Source organism: Heptranchias perlo, chromosome 44, assembly GCF_035084215.1.
Source record: "Heptranchias perlo isolate sHepPer1 chromosome 44, sHepPer1.hap1, whole genome shotgun sequence".
Lineage (NCBI taxonomy): Eukaryota > Metazoa > Chordata > Chondrichthyes > Hexanchiformes > Hexanchidae > Heptranchias > Heptranchias perlo.
In genome coordinates, this window is record NC_090368.1 from 583,720 (window position 1) to 608,522 (window position 24,803).

The following is a 24,803-nucleotide window of genomic DNA, read 5'->3' on the forward strand; positions in this document are numbered from 1 at the left end:
AAACTAACTGAATTGTGGCCACTATCCCTGATATGGTCACCCACTGTCACTTCACCCACTTGCCCATCTTCATTTCCCAGGACTAAATCTAGAATTGCATCCCCTCTTGTTGGGCTTGTCACGTACTGGCTTATCCTCACCTGTGGTCCATATGAACACTTTACAGTGGGAGTTACTACATAGTGATCAGCGGTAAGAACTCTGGCTGATTCCCCCCCGCCCTCTCACCCCACCCCCTCCCCCCATTCTCCACCCCCAGCCCAGAAGTACTAAGGTTAAATGTAAAGAATTTAAAGAGGAACATTTTCCTTTTTCCAATTTCCAATGCCAGTCATGAGCAGCGAAGCAACGACATTGTCACATCAGCAACCATGCCATTGGGCCTACATTTGTTTATAAAGCTGATGAGATCTCCTGTGAACACACGGTACCAGACATCAGTGCTCTTTATGCATCCATCGGTACACCGTGTTTATATTGTTGTTGCTTCCTCAAATCAGAAAATAGTAATGACCTAATGAATCTTCCAGTGTTGAGTGCAGGCTTGCCCAATGGCTCAGAGGGTAAATATACTTCCCAGTGTGGCACTGAGTTATGCAGACCAGCAAGGTCACAGGTTCCACGGTTGATTTGTGCTACGTTGGCTGATCTCGGTTCGGGCATCAGTTGGGGCATTAAATTTGGTCACAGTGTCGGTGGGATAGCTGAAAAGTCAGCCAAACTTCCTGATCCTGAATACTATCCAGCGACCCCGTGACAATGAGTGCGTGTGACACCTCCTCACACTCACATGAAGAATGCCTATTTGGGTGAGATACCAGAAGGATGCAGACAAATGTGGAACTGAATCCCAACAAGAATCAGCACCTCAGGAGACGAGGGGGTGGGGGGGGGGGGGAGAAGAGGGGAGAATGTCGCGGAAAAACAATCTAGCACAGGAACGCAGACATGAAGGCCACTCCTGAGTGAGAGATTTGGGTCAGGGGACTTACATGAGTCATTGTAGGTATTGCAGCTAAAGGTTCTGGGACTCAGTTCAAGAGGAATTGTATCAGCAAAGGAAATGATATCAGCAGATAATATTGCTATGAGGCTCAAACAGCTCAGCCAAGTCAAAGCAGCTCAGTCCAACACTTGAAACTTTTGAACAGCTTCAGATCAGCCAAGTAATGACAGAAACAGATGAGACACTGGCACTGTGCAAACAGAGACCCACTCGTATTCTCTAATTGATGAGACAAAAAGAAAATTTGAAACCTGGAAATCATCTCCGATCCTTCCTGTTTTTTTGCAGAATCAGACGTTAAGAATGACTCACTTTTGGAGTTAAAAATATTTTCCCCCTCTTTCTCTCTTGAAAGTGACGACTCTTGCTGGAGTTGGGCCCCACAGGCATAACTGTCCCTACTACCTCAGCTAACAGGCTGTTCTCCACCTGCAAGGCTGGTGTCAGTAAAGACAAGCCCAATCCGCCCTCACCCGATGTCCACACACACCAGGTAGTGATCAGGAGCAGGAACCATGTCTGATTTGCCTGAGTGAAGAAATGCAGCTATCATAACCCGCCATCATCAGTGAGAGTTTCTCTCTATTCCTACACTTTCTCTTTGTGCTTTGTGGTTTTCACGTGCTCCCAGTGGCGTTCTATAATTGACCTCAGTGCCACTGGGATGGCTGGCTGCAGCTCCTATCACCATCCAGTGATTCCTGCTGGAAAGTGCAAGTATGTGGACATGGCGTAAGGACAGGATCAGGTTTCGGACGTGATTCCCCCCCCCACCCACAACGCCTGCCGACCCTCAAAATAAAGCGTGGCCACTCAGGGAAGGTGCCAGGGAGTGGCTGGGAAAACTCAGCAGCTTCCAGGGCAAGGGGGAGGGGAAGTGGGTAGAAAATACTCAAAATATTAAATATATGAATGTTTTATTTCGCAATGAATCACTTCAACAGTCCCAGTATTGCAGTAAGTGTTACATATGCCAGACGTGCTACTGAATTGCAATGGCTAAAAGGAGATTGACCGCTATTTCTTTATTGTTCTGTTGACTGGATTTCAACTGAAGCCTCATTACGTCAGGCTCACGAGCCGAGGACACAGTAGAAAGCAGGAGTTACAGCCAGTGTTTCATAAAAGGCTAGGAATCGAATTCAGGAATCTGATTTCAATTAATGAACAAAGTGGGTTAATGAAAGAAATGTGTCTGAGTTCAGGAACGGAGACAGTGGAGATATGAGAGACATACCGAATGAGCACAGAGACAAATGCTTTCATTATTTCCTTTCGATAAATTCGAAGAACTTGTGCTGACGTGTGGCATGTGTGTGGGGAGGAGAGAAGGGGCCTGACATTTATAACCCATTTGCTGTCGCAAAATTATTTGTACCTTTATCTAAAAAATAAGGGAAACTGCCAAATAAAAAAATCCTTTCAATAACTAAGAGATATTTAACACTCCCGCAGTGGTGTGAAGGGCTCGTCATTCCCCCGTTTTGGGTTGTGCACTGATAATCATTCGACATTTCAGCCTATTACACTGGTAATTTTAAAACATTCAGAAGCCTCTCCACACGCCCCCCTCCCCAGGTGACCCTGTAGGTAATTCCATCTCCTGCTGTGGTACCAACGTCCCAGGTTCCATCCCAGCCTTTGCTGAGTTGACTGATCTCAGCCAGAGTGCCAACAATGGCCTCGGTGTCCCCGAGACTGGAAGGGGAAATCAGCCACAGTTCCTAACCTCCTAATCTGCAATCCAGTAACCCCTGCTGGAAAGTGTGGGTCTATGGATGTTAGGCGAGGGCAGGATCAGGCTCACTGTGATGCCCCAACTCCCATCCCCACTCTCCAACAATAGAATATCTCAATGATAGTCGCTGCCTGAGCACTCACAAGAAGAATGCCACTTGGGTGAAGCACTGGAGGGTAACCAATGCCCATGGAACTGTACCCCAGGAAGAGTCGGCACTTTCAGAAGGGGAGGAGGAGTAGGCAATGGAGAGAAATTTTCTTTAAACTGAGATTCTACTACGTGATCAGCCTGAAGAAGTAACTCTGACTTAAATTCTCTACCTTTAGTAAGTTCGATAACTTGGCTTATCTAAATCTTAATCAGCAATAGGTCACCTGTCCAGCCGCACAGGTCCGTTCCAGAACATGAATGCAATGACTCTGTGTCAGCGAGGCCCAGACAGGTGAGGATGGCTGCACGATGTAAGGCACAAATGTGCAGGAATGTGTCAGGAAGCAGCTGTTTCCCAGGATTTAGTCATAGCATTAAATGAAATTGGGAATGAGTTCAGGGGCAAAACTCTGAAGACTTCATTGGATGGGAACAGGACACGAGTCTCTGAATTTGTACCGCACACGCAGTCAGGCGACATTGGCAGATTTATCTTATCTCCTGTTCTTCTAGTTGCATGAATATAGATTTCTGCCTCCTTTTCCGGTTTACTCCCCTTCTCTCCTGAAGGTGCTGACTCTTCCGTGGACACCACCTACCCTCTGGTACCTTGCCCAAGTTGTCATTCTTCGTGTGTGAGAAAAGGTGCTAGCAGGCTAATTGACCATGGAAGGCATCACAGCCGAGCTCATCCCGCATCCACACACAGTCCAGCGGGGGTCACTGGATAGTCCTCAAGAGTGGGAAGCCTGGTTGATTTTTCGTTCCCTAACCCAGAGGTACAGAAGCAATTTTTACTGCCCCAACTGCTGACACAAGCCAATTCAGCACAACCCAGGGACGGAACCTGGAACCTTCCTGTCTGTATGATTCTCGGTACATGACGGAGTAAATACCACAAAAATAAAAATGAGCTTGTGTCTAAAGGATTCAAAGCCACCACTCTAAAGGATAAGTTCAAAACCAACTGATTTGCAAACTTACCATTTCTGACCCTCTGCTTCATGCTGTAAAACTTTATATCCAAACTGTCCTTTCCTTGGGCCTTTGAAAATCCTGGCTTGTTTCACATTGATGTTAAATGAGTCACTGAGTCCTGTCAAACCAGACACAGGATGGTTAGATGCAGAGTAAGACTCCCTGTATACTACCTGTCAAGGAATCCGAGGTCAGGTGCAGGACAGTTAGATACAGAGTAAAGCTCCCTCTACACTGTCCCATCAAACACTCCCAGGGCAGGTACAGGGTTAGATACAGAGTAAAGCTCCCTCTACACTGTCTCATCAAACACTCCCAGGGCAGGTACAGGGTTAGATACAGAGTAAAGCTCCCTCTACACTGTCCCAGCAAACACTCCCAGGGCAGGTACAGCATGGGATAGATACAGAGTAAAGCTCCCTCTACCCTGTCCCATCAACCACTCCCAGGGCAGGTACAATACGGGTTAGGAACAGAGTAAAGCTCCCTCTACACTGTCCCAGCAAACACTCCCAGGGCAGGTACAACAGGGTTAGATACAGAGTAAAGCTCCCACTACACTGTCCCAGCAAACACTCCCAGAGCAGGTACAGCACGGGTTAGATACAGAGTAAAGCTCCCTCTACACTGTCCCAGCAAACACTCCCAGGGCAGGTACAGGGTTAGATACAGAGTAAAACTCCCTCTTACACTGTCCCATCAAATACTTTCAAGCCAGGTACAGCATGGCAGGTACAGAGTAAAGTTGACACAAACTCATTTTGACTTAACGGATTACACACTGGGGGGGTGCGGTGAAATTTCTTCTGTCAATAATTCCATTGTAAAACGCAACCCAAGTACAAATTAGGAAACCCCTTATTGTACTCACATGAACTTTTCACTAAAACAGTTAATAGGTGGAATTTTTTTATCATCAAAAATAAAAGGAGTTCTCCCCGGTGTCCTGGCCAACATTTATCCTCAACCAACATTACTAAAACAGATTATCTGGTCATTATCACACTGCTGTATGTGGGACCTTGCTGTATGCAACTTGACTGTCGCGTTTTTGATATTACAACAGTGACTACACTTTAAAAGTACTTCATTGGCTTTAAAGCACTTTGGGATATCCTGAGGTGGTGAAAGGCGCTGTAGAAATGCAAGTCTTTCTTTCTTTTACCAGACCATGTGAGACAGCTATGTCTTTCAAGCCATCAGGAAAACTATTTGGTCGAGTCGAGTGCATTGTGTCTTCTGAAACTTCCCCACATGTGTGATGAACAGTGACTCTCTTGTAATATGCTGGATTTTCAGGACCTCAAAAGTATGAAACTCCTTTTCTCCCTCATCTTGACCTAACCATTACTTTGTTATTCACCACCTCTCGTCTCTCCTAGACTATTCAACCTTGGTGGTGTCCTGCACTAAGGGCTTTGAATCCTCATTTGTGTTTTTCATAGAATCATAGAAAGGTTACAGCATGGAAGGAAGCCATTCGGCCCATCGAGTTCGCACCGGCTCTATGCAAGAGCAATCCAGCCAGTCCCACTCCCCCGTCCTATCCCCAGAGCCGTGCAAATTTTTTTCCTTTCAAGTACTTATCCAGTTCCCTTTTGAAGGCCATGATTGAATCTGCCTCCACCATCCCCTCGGGCAGTGCATTCCAAATCCTAACCACTCGCTGTGCAAAAATGCTTTTCCTATTGTCACCTTTGGTTGTTTTGCCAATCACCTTAAATCTATGTCCTCTGGTTCTTGACCCTCCTGCCAATGGGAACAGTTTCTCTCTAGCTACTCTGTCTAAACCCTTCATTATTTTGAATACCTCTATCAAATCTCCTTGCAACCTTCTCTGTTCCAAGAAGAACAACCCCAGCTACGCCAGCCTATCCCCGTAACTAAAGTCCTTCATCCCTGGAATCATTCTAGTAAATCTCTTCTGCGCCCTCTCTAAGGCCTTCACATCTTTCCTAAAGTGCGGTGCCCAGAACTGGACACAATACTCCAGTTGTGGCCGAACCACAAGGTTCGTCATGACTTCCATACTTTAGTACTCTGTGCCTCTATTTATAAAGCCCAGGATCCTGTATGGTTTTTTAACCCCTTTTTCAACCTGCCCTGCAACCTTCAATGATTTGTGCACATAAACCCCCAGATCGCTCTGTTCCTGTACCCCTTTTAGAGTTGTGCCCTCTAGTTTATATTGCTCCTCCTCGTTCTTTCTACTGAAATGTATAATTTCGCATTTTCCTGCGTTAAATTTCATCTGTCACCAGCCTGTCTATATCCTCTTGAAGTCTATCACTGTCCTCCTCACTGTTCACTACTCTTCCAAGTTTTGTGTCCTCTGCAAATTTTGAAATTGTGCCCTGTACACCCAAGTCCAAGTCATTAATATATATCAAGAAAAGCAGTGGTCCCAGCACCAACCCCTGGGGAACACCACTGTATACTTCACTCCAGTCCGAAAAACAACTGTTCACCACTACTCTCTGCTTCCTGTTACTTAGCCAATTCTGTATCCATGTTGTTGCTGCCCCCTTTATTCCATGGGCTGCAATCTTGATGATAAGCCTACCATGCAGCACTTTATCAAACGCCTTTTGAAAGTCCATATACACCACATCAACTGCATTGCCCTCATCCACTCTCTCTGTTACCTCATCAAAAAACTCTATCAGGTTAGTTAAACACGATTTGCCTTTAACAAATCCGTGCTGGCTTTCCCTAATCAATCCACACTCATCCAAGTGACTGTTAATTCTGACCTGGATTATCATTTCTAAAAGTTTCCCCAGCACCGAGGTTAAACTGACCGGCCTGTAGTTGCTGGGTTTATCTTACACCCTTTTTGAACAAGGTGTAACATTTGCAATTCTCCAGTCCCCTGGCACCACCCCCGTATCTACGGATGTTTGGAAGATTATGGCCAGTACCTCCGCAATTTCCACCCTTACTTCCCTCAGCAACCTCGGATACATCCCATCCGGATCAAGTGATTTATCTACTTTAAGTACAGCTAGCCTTTCTAATACCTCCTCTATCAATTATTAACCCATCCAGTATCTCAACTATATCTTCCTTTACTGAGACTCTGGCAGCATCTCCTTCCTTGGTAAAAACAGATGCAAAGTACTCATTTAATACCTCGGCTATGCCCTCTGCCTCCATGAGTAGATCTCCTTTATGGTCCCTAATCTGCCCTAACCCTCCTCTTACTACCCGTTTACTGTTTACATGCCTGTAGACCACTTTTGGATTCCCTTTTATGTTGGCCGTCAGTCTATTCTCATACTCTCTCTTTGCTCCTCTTATTTCCTTTTTCATTTCCCCTCTGAACTTTCTATATTCTGCCTGATTCTCACTTGTGTTATCAACCTGACATCTGTCATATGCCACCTTTATTCCATTTCATCTTACTCACTATCTCTTTTGTCATCAAGGGAGCTCTGGCTTTAGTTGCCCTACCTCTCTGCCTCATGGGAATGTGCCAGGACTGTACCCAAACCATCTCCTCTTTAAAGGCTGCCCACTGTTCAATTACAGTTTTGTCTGCCAATCTTTGATTCCAATTTACCCGAGCCAGATTTGTTCCCATCCCATTGAAATTGGCCCTCCTCCAATTGAGTATTTTTACTTTACAGGGGTCCGTGTCCTTTTCCATAGCTATTCTAAATCTTATGATACTATGATCACTGCTTCCTAAATGCTCCGCCACTGACACTTGCTCTACTTGGCCAGCCTCATTCCCTAGAACCAAGTCCAGCAATGCCTCCTTCCCTGTTGGGCCAGAAATGTACTGGTCAAGAAAGTTATCCTGAACACATTTCAAAAATTCCTACCCCTCTTTGCCTTTTATATTATTATCGTTATCCCAGTCTATATTAGGATAGTTGAAGTCCCCCATTATCACTACTCTATGGCTTTTGCACCTCTCTGTAATTTCCCTGCAAATTTGCTCCTCTATATCCTTCCCACTAGTTGGTGGCCTATAGAATGCACCCAGTATTGTAATGGCACCTCTTTTATTTCTTAACTCTAACCAAATAGATTCTGTCCTTTTTCTATAGATATATTAAAAATTAAATTCACAAACAGCATAACTCTTTATTATCAACCAATACAGCCACTGGGCCAGTCAGAAATATCAACCAACAGATTGGAAAGTTTTAAATTCTCTTATAAGCAAAATGTCCATTGGGAGAGTTCAGTTACCCTTTCCCTCACTCAACTCCCAGCAACAGGAATGTTTTAAACAGGAATCGTTGTTTGTCAGAGGAAGTTTACTGTTCGCAATTAACTTGGCAAGTTACACTGAGAGTGGGTTGCAAAGTTACAGGAAGTCTCTCTTGAAAGAGCTGTCCATAACTGTCCTTAAAGAGCAGGTTGCGGACGGGATGAATAAACCACCTGCAACTAAGATGAAGCTGGAGTTTCCACTGTAGGCAGATGAAAAAAAATCTTCCTACAGTAAGCTCTTCTTAAAGGGACACATCACAGCCAAAGTCTCTTTTTCTTTCCCCCAACCATTTTCTCTCCTCCTCTCCTTAGGCATTAACTCATGCTCGGGTAAAGTTCCAGGGAAAGAGCCAGACTCTGACCATGAGGACCTCGAGCTGAGCCTGATCCTGACTTCCACACGTGCATTTCCAGCAAGAGTCTCTGGATAGCAATCTGGAGTGAGAAAATCATAAAATGATACAGCAGAGGAGGCCATTCGGCCCATCGTGCCTGTGCCAGTTTTTTGAAAGAGCTATCCAATTAGTCCCACTCCCTTGCTCTTTCACCATAGCCCTGCAATTTTTTCCCCTTCAAGTATTTATCCAATTCCCTTTTGAAAGTTATTATTGAATCTGCTTCCACCGCCCTTCCAGGCAGTGCATTCCAGATCAGAACAACTCGCAGCATAACTTTTTTTTTTCCTCATATCGTCTCTGGTTCTTTTACTGATGACTTTAAATCTGTGTCCTCTGGCTACCGACCCTCCTGGCACCTGGAAACAGTTTCTCCTTATTTACTCTGTCAAAACCCTTCATGATTTTGAACATATCTATCAAATCTCCCCTTAACCTTCTCTGCTGTAAGGGGAACAACCCCAGGTTCTCCAGTCTCTCCACATAACTGAAGTCTTTCATCCCTGGTATCGTTCTAGTAAATCTCCTCTGCAATATCATTGAGAAGGGATCAAACCTGGAACTTCCCTGCTCTCCATGACTCAGCTACTCACCGGATAAACTCGCTGAAGCATTAGGAAGTGTCAATAGAATATTCAACCACCACAGCCGAGGCCAATCCTGTCCCCATTCCCATGTAATATCCACATGCACACTATGAAGCAAGAGTTTGATATCAGCTAACTCAACATTGAGCAAGGATCAAACCTGGGGCTTTCCTGGTGTCTATAGCTCAATAACACACCAAGCAGTGCTCTCACCAACTGAGCCACCGGGAAATGCATCTGTAAGTACCTCTTAAAGGGGAAAACTGGAGCTGAATGAATGCAATACAGCTAAAGTTGTAACTGAGTAAAATCTGCCGACGCTGTCGCATCATGGGCTCAAGTAATAAAATTAATCAAATGCATGAGTTGGAGGGTGAGGCCTCTGTGTAAGAACTGAGGCTGTGGAAGCAGGGACCTCACAAGATTAACAAGCAAAGGCAGACTTGGGGTGATGGTTCAGCAATGAAGCACTGAAGTGAGTCACAGACATGTTCCTTGCAGGATATGAAATCCTTTAAAATTTCATTTCATGGGGTACTGGCACCAGTAGTGCGGAAAGAGGGAGCTGTTCCAATAGGACGGGCTCCACTTAAACCGGGCTGGGACCAGCGTCCTGGCGAATCAAATAACTAGGGATGTAGATAGGGATTTAAAATAAAAGGGGGGGGAGGGGTCAAGTGAGGGGAAATTTAGAAATCTAATGAGAAAAGTTAAGACAATAGAATAGTGTGGTGACTTGGGTAAAGGTAAGCAGAGTGTGGCAGGAAGGGACAGACAGTTTACCAATAACAACAAGTAAGGACAAAGCAGGAAAAAAATGGTAAAATGTCAAAATCAAAGGCTCTTTATCTGAATGCACGGAGCATTCATAACAAGATAGATGAACTAATTGCACAAATAGAGATAAATGGGATGGACCTAATAGCCATTACAGAGACATGGTTGCAAAATGACCATTGTTGGGAACTAAATATTCCAGGTTACATGACATTTAGAAAAGACAGGCAGAATGGAAAAGAAGAGGATGACATAAGGACAATGGTGAGAAAGGATCTTTGCTCAGAAGATCAGGAAGTAGAATCAATATGGGTGGAAATTAGAAATAAAAAGGGGCAGAAAACACTGTTGGGAGTAGTTTATAACCCTCCTAATAGTAGCAAAACCGTTGGACACAGCATTAATCATGAAATAATGGGAGATTGTAACAATGGAAATGCAGTCATCATGGGGACTTAAATCTGCATATAGACTGGGCAAATCAAACTGGCAAAGGTAGTTTGGAAGATGAGTTCATGTAATGTATTTGAGATGGTTTCCAAGAGCAATATTTCATGGAACAAACCAGGGAACAGGCTATTTTAGATCTTGTATTATGTAATGAGATAGGGTTAATTAGTAATCTCACAGTACAAGAACGTCTGGGAAAGAGTGATCATAACATGATAGAATTTTACCTTGAGTTTGAAAGTAACGTACTTAAGTCAGAAACTAGAGCCTTAAACTTGAATAAAGCCAATTACATAGGTATGAGGAGCGAGTTGTCAAAGGTAGATTGGGAAATTAAATTAAAAGGTTTGACAGTTGAAAAGAAATGGCAAACATTTAAAGAAATATTTCAATATTCTCAACAAGTATACATTTCATTGAGAAATAAAAACTCCACATGAAAGTGATCCACCCGCGGCTAACTAAAGAAGGAGAGTATTAGATTGAAAGAAGAGGCCTATAATGCTGCCAAGAAGAGCAATAAGCCGAAGGATTGGAAGAGTTTTAGAAACCAACAAAAGACGACCAAAAAATTGATAAAAAGGGAGAAAATAGAATATGAAAGTAAACTAGCAAGAAATATAAAAACGGATTATAAGAGCTTCTACAATTATGTAAAAAGGAAGAGAGTAGCAAAAGTAAACGTTGGTCCCTTAGAGGCTGAGACAGGAGAAATTATAATGGGGAATCAGGAAATGGCAGATGCGTTATAAACAAATATTTTGTATCTGTCTTCACAGTAGAAGACACAAAAAGCATACCAAAAACAGTGGGAACCAAGGGGTAAATGAGAGTGAGGAACTTAAAACAATTAATAAATTAATATCACTAGAGAAAAAGTACTGGACAAACTAATGGGACTAAAAGCCGACAAATCCCCTGGACCTGATGGCCTACGTCCTAGGGTTCTAAAAGAGATGGCTGCAGAGATAGTGGATGCATTGGGTATGATCTTCCAAAATTCTCTAGATTCTGGAACGAGCCCAGTGGACTGGAAGGTAGCAAATGTTACCCCGCTATTCAAGAAGGGAGGGAGAGAGAAAACAGGGAACTACAGGCTAGTTAGCCTGACATTGGTCGTCAGGAAAATGCTGGAATCCATTATTAAGGAAGTGGTAACAGGGCACTTAGAAAATCATAATATGATCAGGCAGAGTTAACATGGTTTTATGAAAGGGAAATCGTGTTTGACAAATTTATTAGAGTTTTTTGAGGATGTAACTAGCAGGGTAGATAAAGGGGAACCAGTGGATGTCGTATATTTGGGTTTTCAAAAGGCATTCGATAAGGTGCCACATAAAAGGTTGCTACACAAGAGCTCATGGTGTTGGGGGTAATATATTAGCATGGATAGAGGATTGGTTATAGGACAGAAAACAGAGAGTAGGGATAAATGGGTCATTCTCAGGTTGGCAGGCTGTAACTAATGGGGTGCCACAAAGATCTGGGCTTGGGCCTCAGCTATTTACAATCTATATTAATGACTTAGATGAAGGGACCGAGTGCAATGTTATCAAGTTTGTTGACGATACAAAGCTAGGTGGGAAAGTAAGCTGTGAGGAGAAAACAAAGAGTCAGCAAAGGGATATAGACAGATTATGTGAGTGGGCAAGAAGGTGGAGATGGAGTATAATGTGGGGAAGAATAGAAAAACAGAATATTTTTTAAATGGTGAGAAACTATTGAATGTTGGTGTTCAGAGAGACTTGGGTGTCCTCGTATAAGAAACACAAAAAGTTAGTATGCAGGTACAGCAGGCAATTAGGAAAGCAAATGGCATGTTGGCCTTTATTGCAAGGGGGTTGGAGTACAAGAGCAAGGAATTCTTACTACAGTTGTACAGGGCTTTAGTGAGACCTCACCTGGAGTACTGCATACAATTTTGGTCTCCTTATCTAAGGAAGGATATACTTGCCTTCGAGGCAGTGCAACAAAGGTTCACTAGATTACCTCCTGGGATGAGAGGGTTGCCCTATGAAGAGAGGTTGAGTAGAATGGGCCTATACTCTCTGGAGTTTAGAAGAATGAGAGGTGATCTCATTGAAACATATAAGATTATGAGGGGGCTTGACAGGGTAGATGCTGAGAGATTGTTTCCCCTGGCTAGAGAGTCTAGAACTAGGGGGCATAGTCGAAGGATAAGGGGTTGGCCATTCAAGACTGAGATGAGGAAGAATTTCTTCACACAGAGGGTTGTGAATCTTTGGAATTCTCTACCCCAGAGGGCTGTGAATGCTGAGCCATTGAATATATTCAAGGCTGAGATCGATAGATTTTTGGACTCTAAGGGAATCAAGGGATATAGGGATTGGGTGGGAAAGTGAAGTTGAGGTCGAAGATCAGCCATGATCTGATTGAATGGCGGAGCAGGCTCGAGGGGCCGAATGGCCTACTTATGCTTCTATTTCTTATGTTCTTATGTAAAAGTATTTTATTCCTGGTCTTGCTGATTTCAGCAATGACGGCAGTGGAGGTGCCACACTTGGTCTCCATGCCCTTTGGGTAGGGAGCTTAAAATAATAATATCCAGGGACCCTACTCTTGATTGTTATCAAGCAACCCCTGCTGGAATGTGCACGTGTGTGGATGTCAGGTGAGTACAGAATGAAGTTCAGCTATGATGTTTCCCACAGTCAATAACCCGCCAACACTCACTGGCTAGATAAGCACATGAAGACGTTTGAGGTACTGGTGGGCACCTGGCACTCGTGGAACTGTACCCCAGTAGAATCAGCACCTACAGGAAAAAAGGGAATAACATCTGGAAAAAAGTTACTTTTTTTGCCCGACTGTAAAATTAGAACAAGGGTGAGAATTTCTAATGTGCCGACATTCCTTGTGTCGCTTAGTGATCTCGTCTTTATTAGTGTGACTGTTTCACAGCTGCTTCTGATTGCCAAAGGTCAACCGAGCCTGAAAATATCCAATTCCTCTTTAAAATGAGACATTTCCAGAATTTTCTCCCTTTTTCAACAAAACCAAGAAAATTCCATTGATTTTTGACATTTCACAAATTCTCCACCATAAGCTGCTGCCGCACGGGTTTGGCAGAACTGTCGGTGGTTATGAGAGTGAAAGCTCATCTGTTACCCCAGGTTTTACCAGCTAAATTCAGGACTCAACCATGTGTAGGCTGCTAAAGCAGGGCCAGACCATCTCGGAATCCAGTTTGAATTTGCCACTGCAAACAATCCAAACGATGAGTATTCCTAATCAATAACCCTGTCTCAGGTAATAGCCCACATAGTGGTGCCAATTCGAATATGCAAATATTCGATCTCCAGTCAATTGAGAGAGTCAATTTCACCCAAAGTAGCAGTTGGGGCTCTGCGCAGGTCCGTGGGTTAGGGAGCGGAAAGTCAACCAGTGTCTCCTGGAAATTATCCATGTAAAGGTCAGGTGAGAACGAGATTGGGCTCAGTTGAAATGTCTTCCATTGTCAAATGATCCGCCAACATTCACTGTCTAAGCTCGTATGTGATGAGCAGTCACTCGGGCAAGGTGCCAGAAGGTGCCCAGCGCCTGTGGAACTAACAGTGCGCCAGCAAAAGTCAAAGCATTCCAAAGAGAAGGAAATGGGAGAGCAAGAAATGTGATGTAAATAACGCTTGTGCTTTTATATATTGCACCTTTCACAATCTCAGAGCACCCCAAACAATTCACAGCCAATTAAGTACTTTTTTTGAAGTGTAGTCACTGTAGAGAAATGTGGCAGCCAATTTGCACACACCAAGGTCTCACAAACAGAAATAAGATAAATGACCAGATAATTGTGTTTTAATGATGTTGATAGAGGGATAAATGTTGGCAGCACACCGGGAGAACTCATGTGCTCTTCAAATAGTGCCATGGGATCTTTCAAGTCCACCTATGAAAACACTTGAGGCCTCAGTTTAACATCCCATCTGAAAAGCAGCTCCTCTGACAGTGGAGCACTCCCTCAGTACTGCACTGAAGTGTCAGCCTGGATTATGTGTTCAAATCTCTGAAGTTGGACTTAACCCCACAACTTTTTGACTCAGAGGTGAGAGTGCTATCACTGAGCCAAGGCTGACATCTTAATTGAGGTTTCATCAGCTTTCTATTAAGGTTGGTCATTCTAGCAAATACTGTTGGAGTCCCACATTGGTGGATCTGGGTTCTTCAACTCTTAACCTCATCGAACCTCAGCCAATATTCATTCTCAGCTATCCTGCTTGGGCTGAATTTTGACAATTCCTTGGCGCAGTTATATGACAGAGGTCTCCACTTCCACGATTTGGGGGAAGAGTGAAATAGACAAGATTGGAGATTGCATTATGCAAAGTCATGCACACCATCTTAGTGACATCCAGCACCTCTACAGCACGGCTTTGAGTCTGTCTGTATCATCTCACTGCGCAGTTAAAGAAGGATAGCACGGGGACAGGGACAAAGGCACAACAGCTGCTTAACCAACGACAGCACATAAAGAACCAGGTGCTGTATTACTAGATGGTTGGTCCCAAGCAGCCCATTAAAGTTGCAGCCAGCGATTGGTTTACGTCATCCAAATGTCACCTCCAAATAATTTCCTCGTGTATGAGGACGCAACTTAGGTAGACTTCACTCTCCACCACTCTGTTGCTCCCACTGTGTAGTCTGACTGCAGCTGAACCTCTTGACACACCACAGAGGTGAATGTGGCTGATTTCAACTCAGATCAAAAGCAGCCGGACACGTGCAGTCATTGCCAATAGCGGGGTGACCATGTCACTAATGCTCGACGTGAATGGAGAGTCTTGGAAGACAACAACACAAGAGATGGCAGAATGTCTAAAGATGCAGGAGGTCAAAGATGGACATTAAAAATATAACCTGGATTTTCAATTTTCTCAGCTCTTGCATTCCTCTGATCATGATGGTGTTTTTAGTGTGGGTGGGGAGGGTTCTTCCTGTGTGGAGAGGGAGGGTATGGACAGGAGTGGCTATGACAGAGCCTCTACTGTTGGAAGAGAACAAGCCTCTGTTTGATTTTCAGTCCAGACTCACATCCCTGCTCCGATCTAGCTGCGTCACTAGAAATGCCAGCGACCGCCTTTTCACCTCCGCTCCTTGATTACTTTATTCCCCTCGAGGAGTAATCCAAGCTGCAGTATCCTGTTTTGCTCAGCTACCTGGAGCGTATTTTTAAAATAATTTTACAAGGAAAGAAAACGTCACAGCTGTTCTGTGTGTATATTTATTTTGGTGAAACACGTGCAGTGCTTCTAGCAGTGGTTTCAACCAGTGATTTATTCCTTCCCGCAAGGCACTGATGGAATGAGTTACTAATTCTGTTCCAAAGTAGGGCATTATTTATATAGGTGTCTGTTAGCTGTTGTTGTTTGGTAATGGTGGCTGGATAAGGGGTGTGTTCTGTGCAAGCGCTGAGCGAATGCAAAAGTTACTGAAATGAATGCAGCATTAGAGTTTGAGTATGTGTGTACTTGCTAATATATATATTTTAAATTTTGTGTATGCAAACACTTCCTATCCAAATTCCTGTTGTCACAATTTATGTCAACATTTAACATTGAAACTGCCTATGTAAACATCTCCAATGGAGTTTCTACAGGTATATAGTTGCCTGTAACAATGCAGTTTGGGGCTCTGGCCAGTAGATGGTGCTGTAGAGTGAGTCCATCTCCCAACTCTTGTCACCATCTTGTATATTTATATTCATCAACTGACCATGGACAACACCACAGGCACTTTTGACTATTTTAAAATAATTGTTGATGCACTGCACTTGTTCTCACCACGCTTTTGGTTGGCGTGGGGGAAAAAAGTGGTCAGGGTTCCCGTTCCAGTTCACTTTCTTGTGCACGTGTGTGTGCACATCAGGTGAGAACAGGACCACGACCGGCTGTTACACCAAAGGCTACCTGAAACGTTAGCTCTGCTTCTCTCTCCACAGATGCTCCTGCTGAGTGTTTCTAGCAGTTCCTGTTTTTATTTCAGATTTCTAGCATCTGCAGTATTTTGCTTTTGTTGTAGCAGTATTCAAGTATTGGATGGACTCTACGTTCCTGAGGTCAAACAGCTCTGAGTCAGCACAGAGACTGATTCGAAGACTGAACGCCCATGATATGAATAGAGCCACTCCGTCACACTGACAACCCCTCCCAGTCACAAATACTACCAGAGTGGCTGAGGAGGAAAAAAGACCAAAAATAGTAGGTTTTCATGAAGCCACAAAATTAATTCCACCTTCAGTGGCACCACCATTGCCAAGTCCCCCACCATCAACATCTTGGAGCTCACCATTAAGAAGCTTAATTGGACCAGCCATATCAATACAACGGCTACAAGAGCAGAGCAGAGGTGGATACTCTGCGAAGACTGGCTCACCTCGTGACCTCTCAAAGCCTCTCCACCATCTTCCACAAGGTTCCACTGACGGAGCACTGTGGCTACAGTATGTACTCTCTACTGGATGGACTGCAGCAACTCATCAAGATTATTTTGACAGCATCTCCCAGTCCTGTGACATCTACCAATAAAAACAACAAGACAGCAGTCTTCTGGAAACACCATCACCTCCAAGTCACACACCATCCTGATTTGGACATATACCGCTCACCGTTCCTTTATCATTGCTTGGTCAAAGCCTGAAATTCCCTACCTGATACCATTGTAGGAGCACTATCATCACAAGCACTGAAGCAGTTCAAGAAGACAGTCCACCGTCCCCTTTACAGAGCTACCAATGACGGGCAATAACTCGGCCTTGCCAATGTCACCCACATCCCAAGAATAAAAATAAAGAAATTATATATATGCTTATCTTACTCCCACTCCCTTTCATTGTCAGCCTTAGTGACTCCTCCCAGCCAAACCCTGTGTACTGACTGCATCTCTATTGATGTCAATCTAGATCCTTCGTACCACTCCTACCAGCCAGCTCTGAGTTACTCACTATCTGTACTGGGGTCAATCCAGCTTCTTTAGTCGGCTCAGTATTTTAAATAAAAATATCCTCCATCCCTTAAAAATTAAGAAAAACACCACATAAGCAGAAAGAAAAGTAAAAGAGTCCTGCGGGCAAGACTCCCCCTGGAAATTACACATGTCACAGCAACACAAGTGTCACAGATAAGTCACTTGCTGTGTGAACTACCTGCAGCAGCCCCATCACTCTTTCTCATTCCCTTTCTTTCCTTATCCTGAGAAAAGAGCATTTAAGAGAAGAATATGAATGACAGAAAGGGGATGTAAAAGGTGAGGGGGGAAAAGAGGTAAAGTGATAGCAAGAGAAGGGGAAAGTGATATAAAGACACAGAAAGAGGGTGGGATAGAGAGAGAGCAAGAGAGAGAGAGGGAAAACTTGCTCCTTACCTTTCCATAAAACGAGTAGGTAGAGGACAAAGGAGGATCTGTTTAACTCCATGGCTACAAACAAATGTTAGATCGGCAGAGCCCAGCAAGCATGGCACTCAGCTCACAGTCGCAGATCTTTCATTCCCTCCGACACTCTTGAAGCAATGCAGTGACCTGCCTGTAGTGTTTCTGCCTCTGACTGGAACAGGGTAGGGTGTGCTGGAGACAGGGAGCTAGATGTTTACAAGAACAGTAGCACGATTGTGCAAAGTTCTTTCTTTCTTTTCTCTTATTATTTAAGTTCCTTTTTCTCCGCCTTTTTTGTCACTCTCTCCTTTACCTGATTTTTGAACTACTTTATTTCTCCTTGTCTCTATTGCGTTAAAGAAATAAAAATTCCCACACATCTGTCTTTTATTTCTATTCTTTCCAGGTCTATTTGATCTCTCCTTCTGTCTTTTCCTCTCTGAAATCCTTTATCGCTTCTCCCTGTTTGTTTGTCTTTCACTTTGGATTAACTGCTTTCACTCTATATAAAAGTATCACCGTGTCCCTAATTCTCTATATATTTTACTATATATATTTCTCTCTGTGTTCACTATCAATTTATTTTCCTCTCCATATACATTAGGATCTCCCCCTTTATCTTTAAATAGATTTTTTTCTTATTCTGTTTATATCCGTCCCTATGTTGCTCCCTTTCCCTCAGTCCCTGTCATATTTCCTATTCCCAAACTGAATGCAGCAGAGTTTGGAGATATATGCCAGACTGTTTTACATCACCCACTTTATATACAGCCTGTGGTCCTGGTGAATAAACACAGCCCCACCCACAGGCAGTGCAAAGTTACACTCCATCCAGTCACAATCTCAGACTTTTTCTACTCCTGGCCCGTTACTGTGGGATCTTCTGGCTGATCGCCTCGGAGCTGCAGACTCTGTCATTACTTGTGGAGAATGTTTTAAAGAGAAATTATATTTTTATCTTCTGGTCATAGTTTACAGCCAGGTCTTTTAAACATGTCAAAAATGTACTTCAGTGCCGAGGGTATGCTTCACTGTTGGAAGTGCCGTCTTTTGGGTGAAACATTACACCGAGACATTATACCTACCCACTTCTTCGGATAGGGATAGAAGACCCCATGGCAATATACAAATTACAACAGGGTATTTTAGGCCAACATTTCAAAAAAACAAAGATTTGATTGGTTATTCGTCTCTTTTGCTGTTTGTAGACTGTTGTACTGTTTGTATCCCATCTACTTAATCTCATGAAGCATAGCTCGGTTTAAATACTCCCTGATTCCCAAAGGTAATCGAGTAAAACTCCAGAATATCTTCATTATTCATTCTGGTCTCCTGACCCCCACCCCCCCCCCCAAAAAAAACGACACAGGAACCATCATATTCCATGGCATATTTGAAGATGTCAGTCTATACCGATATGTATTACCACTAACCTCATTCCTAGCCAGATATTTATCCAGCTCTTTTTCGAAGGAATTAATCAAAACAGCATCAGCTACTTTTTCTGGGAGCGTGTTCCACATTCTGCTACCCTGTGCAGGGAGGAAATTTTGTCTAATCTCCAGTGTCACTTGATGTTTGTTCATTTTAAACCGTATCCTTGAGCTTTTTTGTGAAGCACCTTGGGCTATTTCTTGTCGACTGAGGCTCAGTGGGCAGCACTCTCGCCTCGGAGTCAGAAGTTGTGGGTTCAAGCCCCACTCCAGAGACTTGAGCACAAAATCTAGGCTGACACTTCAGTGCCAGTACCGAGGGAGCACTGCAATGTTGGAGGTGCCGTCTTTCGAATGAGATGTTAAACCGAGGCTCCGTCTGCCCTCTCAAGTGGATGTAAAAGAGTTCCACGGCACTATTTCGAAGAACAGCAGGGAAGTTCTCCCTGAAATCCTGGCCAATATTTATCCCTCAACCAACATCACTAAAAAACAGATTATCTGTTCATTATCATCTTGCTGTTTGTGGGAGCTTGCTGTGCGCAAATTGGCTGCCGCGTTTCCTACAACAGTGACTACACTTCAAAGGTTGTAAAGTGCGTTGGGACATCCTGAGGTCATGAAAGGCATGATATAAATGCAAGTCTTTCTTTTTTACGTGAAAGGCGCTATATAAATAAGTTGTTGTAAATGTTAGGAAATGCTGCAGAGACGTCAATGGCTCGCATTGTTACCACCATGAGAGGAATTATCAAGACATGAATCTGGGGACATACGGCATAAGGCGTCTGTCCCCATACCACAACCCAGCCCCAAGAGCTGAAAATAAATCACAAACTCAAACGGGGAGAAGGATTCAGAGAAAGAAAAAGAAAGATTGGGAAAAAGTGAAAGAAAAGAAGGGACAGAGGGGTAAGGAAAAAGGAAGAAATATATTGGAAATTCTGAGAATAGCCCAGCTGATTATTGTGACTCTCAAAAAGCTATGATGTGGAGATGCCGGTGATGGACTGGGGTTGACAATTGTAAACAATTTTACATCACCAAGTTATAGTCCAACAAATTTATTTTAAATTCCACAAGCTTTCGGAGGCTTCCTGACGTTCACCCTTCACCTGACGAAGGAGGAAGCCTCCGAAAGCTTGTGGAATTTAAAATAAATTTGTTGGACTATAACTTGGTGTTGTAAAATTGCTCAAAAAGCTAATCAGTCATTGATTTCAGTTTTGGAGCTGGATCTCCGGTAGAGCTACAGTGCCGCTCAGTGGTGATTTGTTTACTAGCATGGTCTGCCCTTGTGAAATGTAAGCTGTTAACCAAGATGCAGTGGGACAGCATCTTATCTTATTAAATACACTGTTCCAGCTCAGGTTTTAAAGGCAGGCAGATAATTAGTAGGGTGGAGGGGTTTACAGAGGGAGTAGGGCTGAGACAACTGAATGCTCTGGCACGAGTGATGGAACAGAAGGAGGGGAATGCACAGGAGGGAAGATTCAGTGGTATAAAGAGCACAGGCTGGGATGTAGAGCTGAAGGAGGTTGCAGAGGGAAGGTGGGGCAACAATTTGTCCTCCCTAATCCAGGGGCATCCTTATTGTCATCCTGATTGAAAGGAGCTAATTCTGCACAGACTGGGGATAGAATCAGGGATATTGTTGATCTGTAAGGATCAGTAGCACGTAGGAAGTGCATTTACTCTCAGTGCAATTGGGGTGCTGAGATGGCACTTTCTGGTGTTACAGCACTGTGACTGACAGGTGCAAAACCTTTATGTAAAAGAATCAAGGTCACTCTCCATGGAGAATTGCAGGTAGTTACTTTTATTTTTTACACCCTCCATTTTTAAAATGTAGTTTGGATACTATGCTCCCCGGCATCTGCCCAATGGCACCCTTGAGAAAATTGCTACAAGCTGTGAAGCTCATCAAAATAGTCCCAGCACGGAGATCGCCACAGACACCATCAGGAAACACTCCACAGGCAGCTCATTGAAAAGAAAACTTGAGCTGGAAATGACAGGACAATTAGCTAAACCCAGCCTCTAAGGCAGCCTCAGAATGAGTATCAACTGACAGCAGGATTACACATGAAGTTTGTGGTCAGGAGTCTAATACCACAGGTACTAAGCCTGTTTACAATGAGTCCAAGTATGCAGCCCGGTGGCACAATGCGCTCATGCATCTATGTGGATGGACTGGGAGATCCAAGTTTGAGCAGTAGGCTCAGTTACCACTGACACTCCAGCTTGATATCAAGTTGCTGATTGGCATTTTTTTGATCACTGCAACAGTGACTGACGATACTGGGAGATCAGTATGGCCACCACCTCCACTGGACCTCAGCACTCTCCATACCTGCTAATTGTGAGTCAGCTTGGCTCAGTTAGTAACACTCTCGACTCTGAATTAGCAGATCATGGGTTCAAGCTCCACTCCAGGACTTGAGCATATAATCTAGGCTGACATTTCAGTGCAGTACTGAGGAAATAATGCATTGTCAAAGATGCCACACTTCAAACCGAAGCCTCATCTGCCTATTCCTGTGGTTCAGGTGGACATTTAGGATCCCATAACATTATTAAAGACGAGCATGGAGTTCTCCTGATGTCCTGTCCAACACTCCTCCCTCAACAAAGATCACCAAAAACAGAATAGTTGGTCATTCATCTAATTGCTGTTTGTGGGATTTTGCTGTGTACAAATTGGCTATGGCAGAATTTCACTCCATCAGCCTTTCGTAGCTCATTATGCTGTTGATTGTAACTCGCCCATTCCCAAGTCCACATGCAGCTGCTACAAACTCATCTCCTCATTCGAATTCCAATACTGCTGCCTCTCCCCACTTGTGGAGAGAAGAATAAGAAAAAGAAATAAGAATGAGAGTAAAGTAAAGAAGAGGCAGAGTGAGACAGATGTGAAGCAGAGGCAGTGTGAGGACAGATGTGAAGCAGAGGCAGTGTGAGGACAGATGTGAAGCAGAGGCAGTGTGAGGACAGATGTGAAGCAGAGGCAGTGTGAGGACAGATGTGAAGCAGAGGCAGTGTGAGGACAGATGTGAAGCAGAGGCAGTGTGAGACAGATGTGAAGCAGAGGCAGTGTGAGACAGATGTGAAACAGATTGAAATACTGTGGTTCTATAAGTCCAAGAAGTGCAAAATAGTTAGTGTGGTGCTTAATCAGGAGTCTGCCCCACTCAAAACTAAATTTAGAACTATAGAAGTTTACAGCACAGAAGGTGACCACTGGACCTATGTCTGTGCTGGTTCTTTGATGCAGCAATCCAAAACTAATCCCATTGCCACACTCTCTCCCCATGGCCTTGTATCTTCCTTCGCTTTACCCAATTTTCTCGTAACAGATGCAATGAACTCTTCCTCAACCAATCCCTGTGGCAAAGCACCAACAACCAAGTTACAAATAAATTTCTCCTATCTTTGAGATATTTTTAAATTGATGGCCCTTTGTCACTGATTCATTATCCACTCTATCAAAATCCTTTGTAATTTTAAAAACCTCTATTTAATCTCCTTACAGCCTTTTCTGCTCAACTGGATATAGTCCCAGTATCTCAAGTCTCCTCTTATTACTAATAGTTTCGCATCCCTGGCATCACCTTGGTCAAAATGCTATATATGGCTTTAACTTCCTATCTATAATAGGGTACCCAAACTGCAGGCAGTTTTCTAACTGTGGCCTGACTAATGTTTAATATAAATTGATCATTACACCTTTATTTCTGTACTCTATGCCCCTATTTATAAAATACTAAATTCAACTGGCCTTTTTTTATGGCTTTATCTATCTATACTCGGGCTTCCAGGGAATTATTTTCAGCCCCTAGGTCGCTCTACGCATCCACATCCTTCAGTCTTTTCATTAGGAATATACTCCCATTCCTTATTTTTCCTCCTGACATGTACTGCCTCACACTTGTCCACATCAGACTGCACATTTGCCCAATCCACTAGCCTCTCTATGTCTTCCTGAAGTCTTTTATGGTCCTCTTCACTGTTTCCCAAACCTCCTACTTTAGTAAAAAGGTGACTGGAATCAGGGAAGGAGGCCAATTGCTTCAAAACTTGAGACAACGCTGCTGTATTTGGTATTTGCCTTGTCATCGTGTGCCTACAACACAAGGTGGTACTCCAGGCTACCATGTAGCCTCTACTGTCAATCAAACTCGGGAACCAGTCAGCAGCAGAATCCTGTAGCAGAAAAATTCCAGCTCCAAATAGCTTCAGTATAAGGACTCTTTTTCAAGATCCAGTTCCCAAAATTTGTTGATTTCACTGATGCAGTAAAAATAACTTTTAATGTGATGCTTTCCTTGCACCGAGAGGAGCCATTAACTTTTGCCCGGAGACTGCTATCAGATTATCAGCAGATAACGCGGTCACACTCTTTTAGTAAGGGAGAGTCCTGTACGATTTGGTTGTCCCTCATATTGACAGTCTCAGGATTATTTGAAGTTTCTCAGGTCATTTGCTGTGAGAACCACAGGCCATCTTGTACCGGTCGCAGTCTGGTTCGAATCCCGTACCACTCTGGTTTGAGTCAATTGGTTTCAAAAGATAATTACAAAAGGGAAAGGCTATTTGGCCCATCTTAATTCACGTTATCCAGAAAGATCCTAAAATCCCCCATTGCAGCATACAACTGTTTTGTAAATGATTCCAGCGTTTTTGCCTGCACCACTCTATCTGGAGTTTATTCTATACACTGATCACTCATTGTGAAGATTTCCTAACGTGTCCTAAATTTACCTTTTACTAGTTTTAATTTGTGTCCTTTTGTAATTTAATTTGAAATACTATTCTGGATTTACTTTTTCTATTCCCTTAACTCTCTGTAAAATCACCTCTCAGATGCCACCTTTCCAGGCTGAATAGCCCAAGTTTCTGCTGCCTTACCTCATAACTCAGACCACTGACACTGAGGAACAATCTCATGGATCTTCTCTGCACTGAATATCTCCCTTGTATCTCAGCAACCAGAACTGGACACAGTACTCAAAGTGTAGCCTGACCAGAGCACTGTACAGTTTGGTTACAACTTCTCTGACTTACAGTTTTTGCTCAACTCATACACTCATTTCTTGTCAAAGCAAGATCTCATAACCCTGGGATGAAGGCTGTCAGTCTATCCAGCGCCAGGTCCACCCAAACATCAGTGGAATTAAGTTATCTTTGTTCTGCTGTCTTTGCCCACTCCCCCGACTTGTCTACTACACAAAACCATTGGATCATAGACAAATCCAACACTCAGTTTAGATTAAAAAGGATCGCACATAAAACTAACTTATCATTCTCTTTTACATGCTGACTGGCATCAATCTCACTTTTCATATAAATTCCTGCAGCTAGATCCTTGGCAAACCCCTCAACCTTGTCATCTCTCACAACCTCTCTATGCCCGAGGTCTTAATCAATGACAAGGCAATCTCTGACTACTTCATCTCTCTTACCACCCACATCCATGACACTCCTCCAATGCCACTATTTTCACCATCCAGTTATAGGAAAAAACTCTCTCGCAGGCTCCCATACAAACTCAGTCATAATTTCCCAACTCCCTCACCTTTGGCCCTCCACCCATCGCGGCAGGTTTGCTGCTGTTGACCTGCTTAACAGAGTTCTTGGCTTTGCCTTCGACCCCTTGTTCCCATCAAATCAATTACT

At 43.6% G+C, this 24,803-nt stretch overlaps 1 protein-coding gene across 2 annotated transcripts in view; it reads right to left on the reverse strand.

The window, feature by feature from the left end:
* Window positions 1-18,402, reverse strand: part of itga10 (integrin, alpha 10) — a 79,876-nt gene extending 61,474 nt beyond the window's left edge. For both annotated transcript variants that reach the window (XM_067975817.1, XM_067975816.1), the window contains exons 1-2: window positions 17,686-18,402; window positions 3,882-3,993 (exon numbers count right to left, since the gene is read on the reverse strand). In XM_067975817.1, coding sequence (XP_067831918.1) covers window positions 3,882-3,993; window positions 17,686-17,737 — 164 coding nt within the window. In that variant the 5' untranslated portion in view covers window positions 17,738-18,402. The remainder of the gene's footprint in view (window positions 1-3,881; window positions 3,994-17,685) is intronic.
* Between the last annotated feature and the right edge of the window lie 6,401 nt (window positions 18,403-24,803).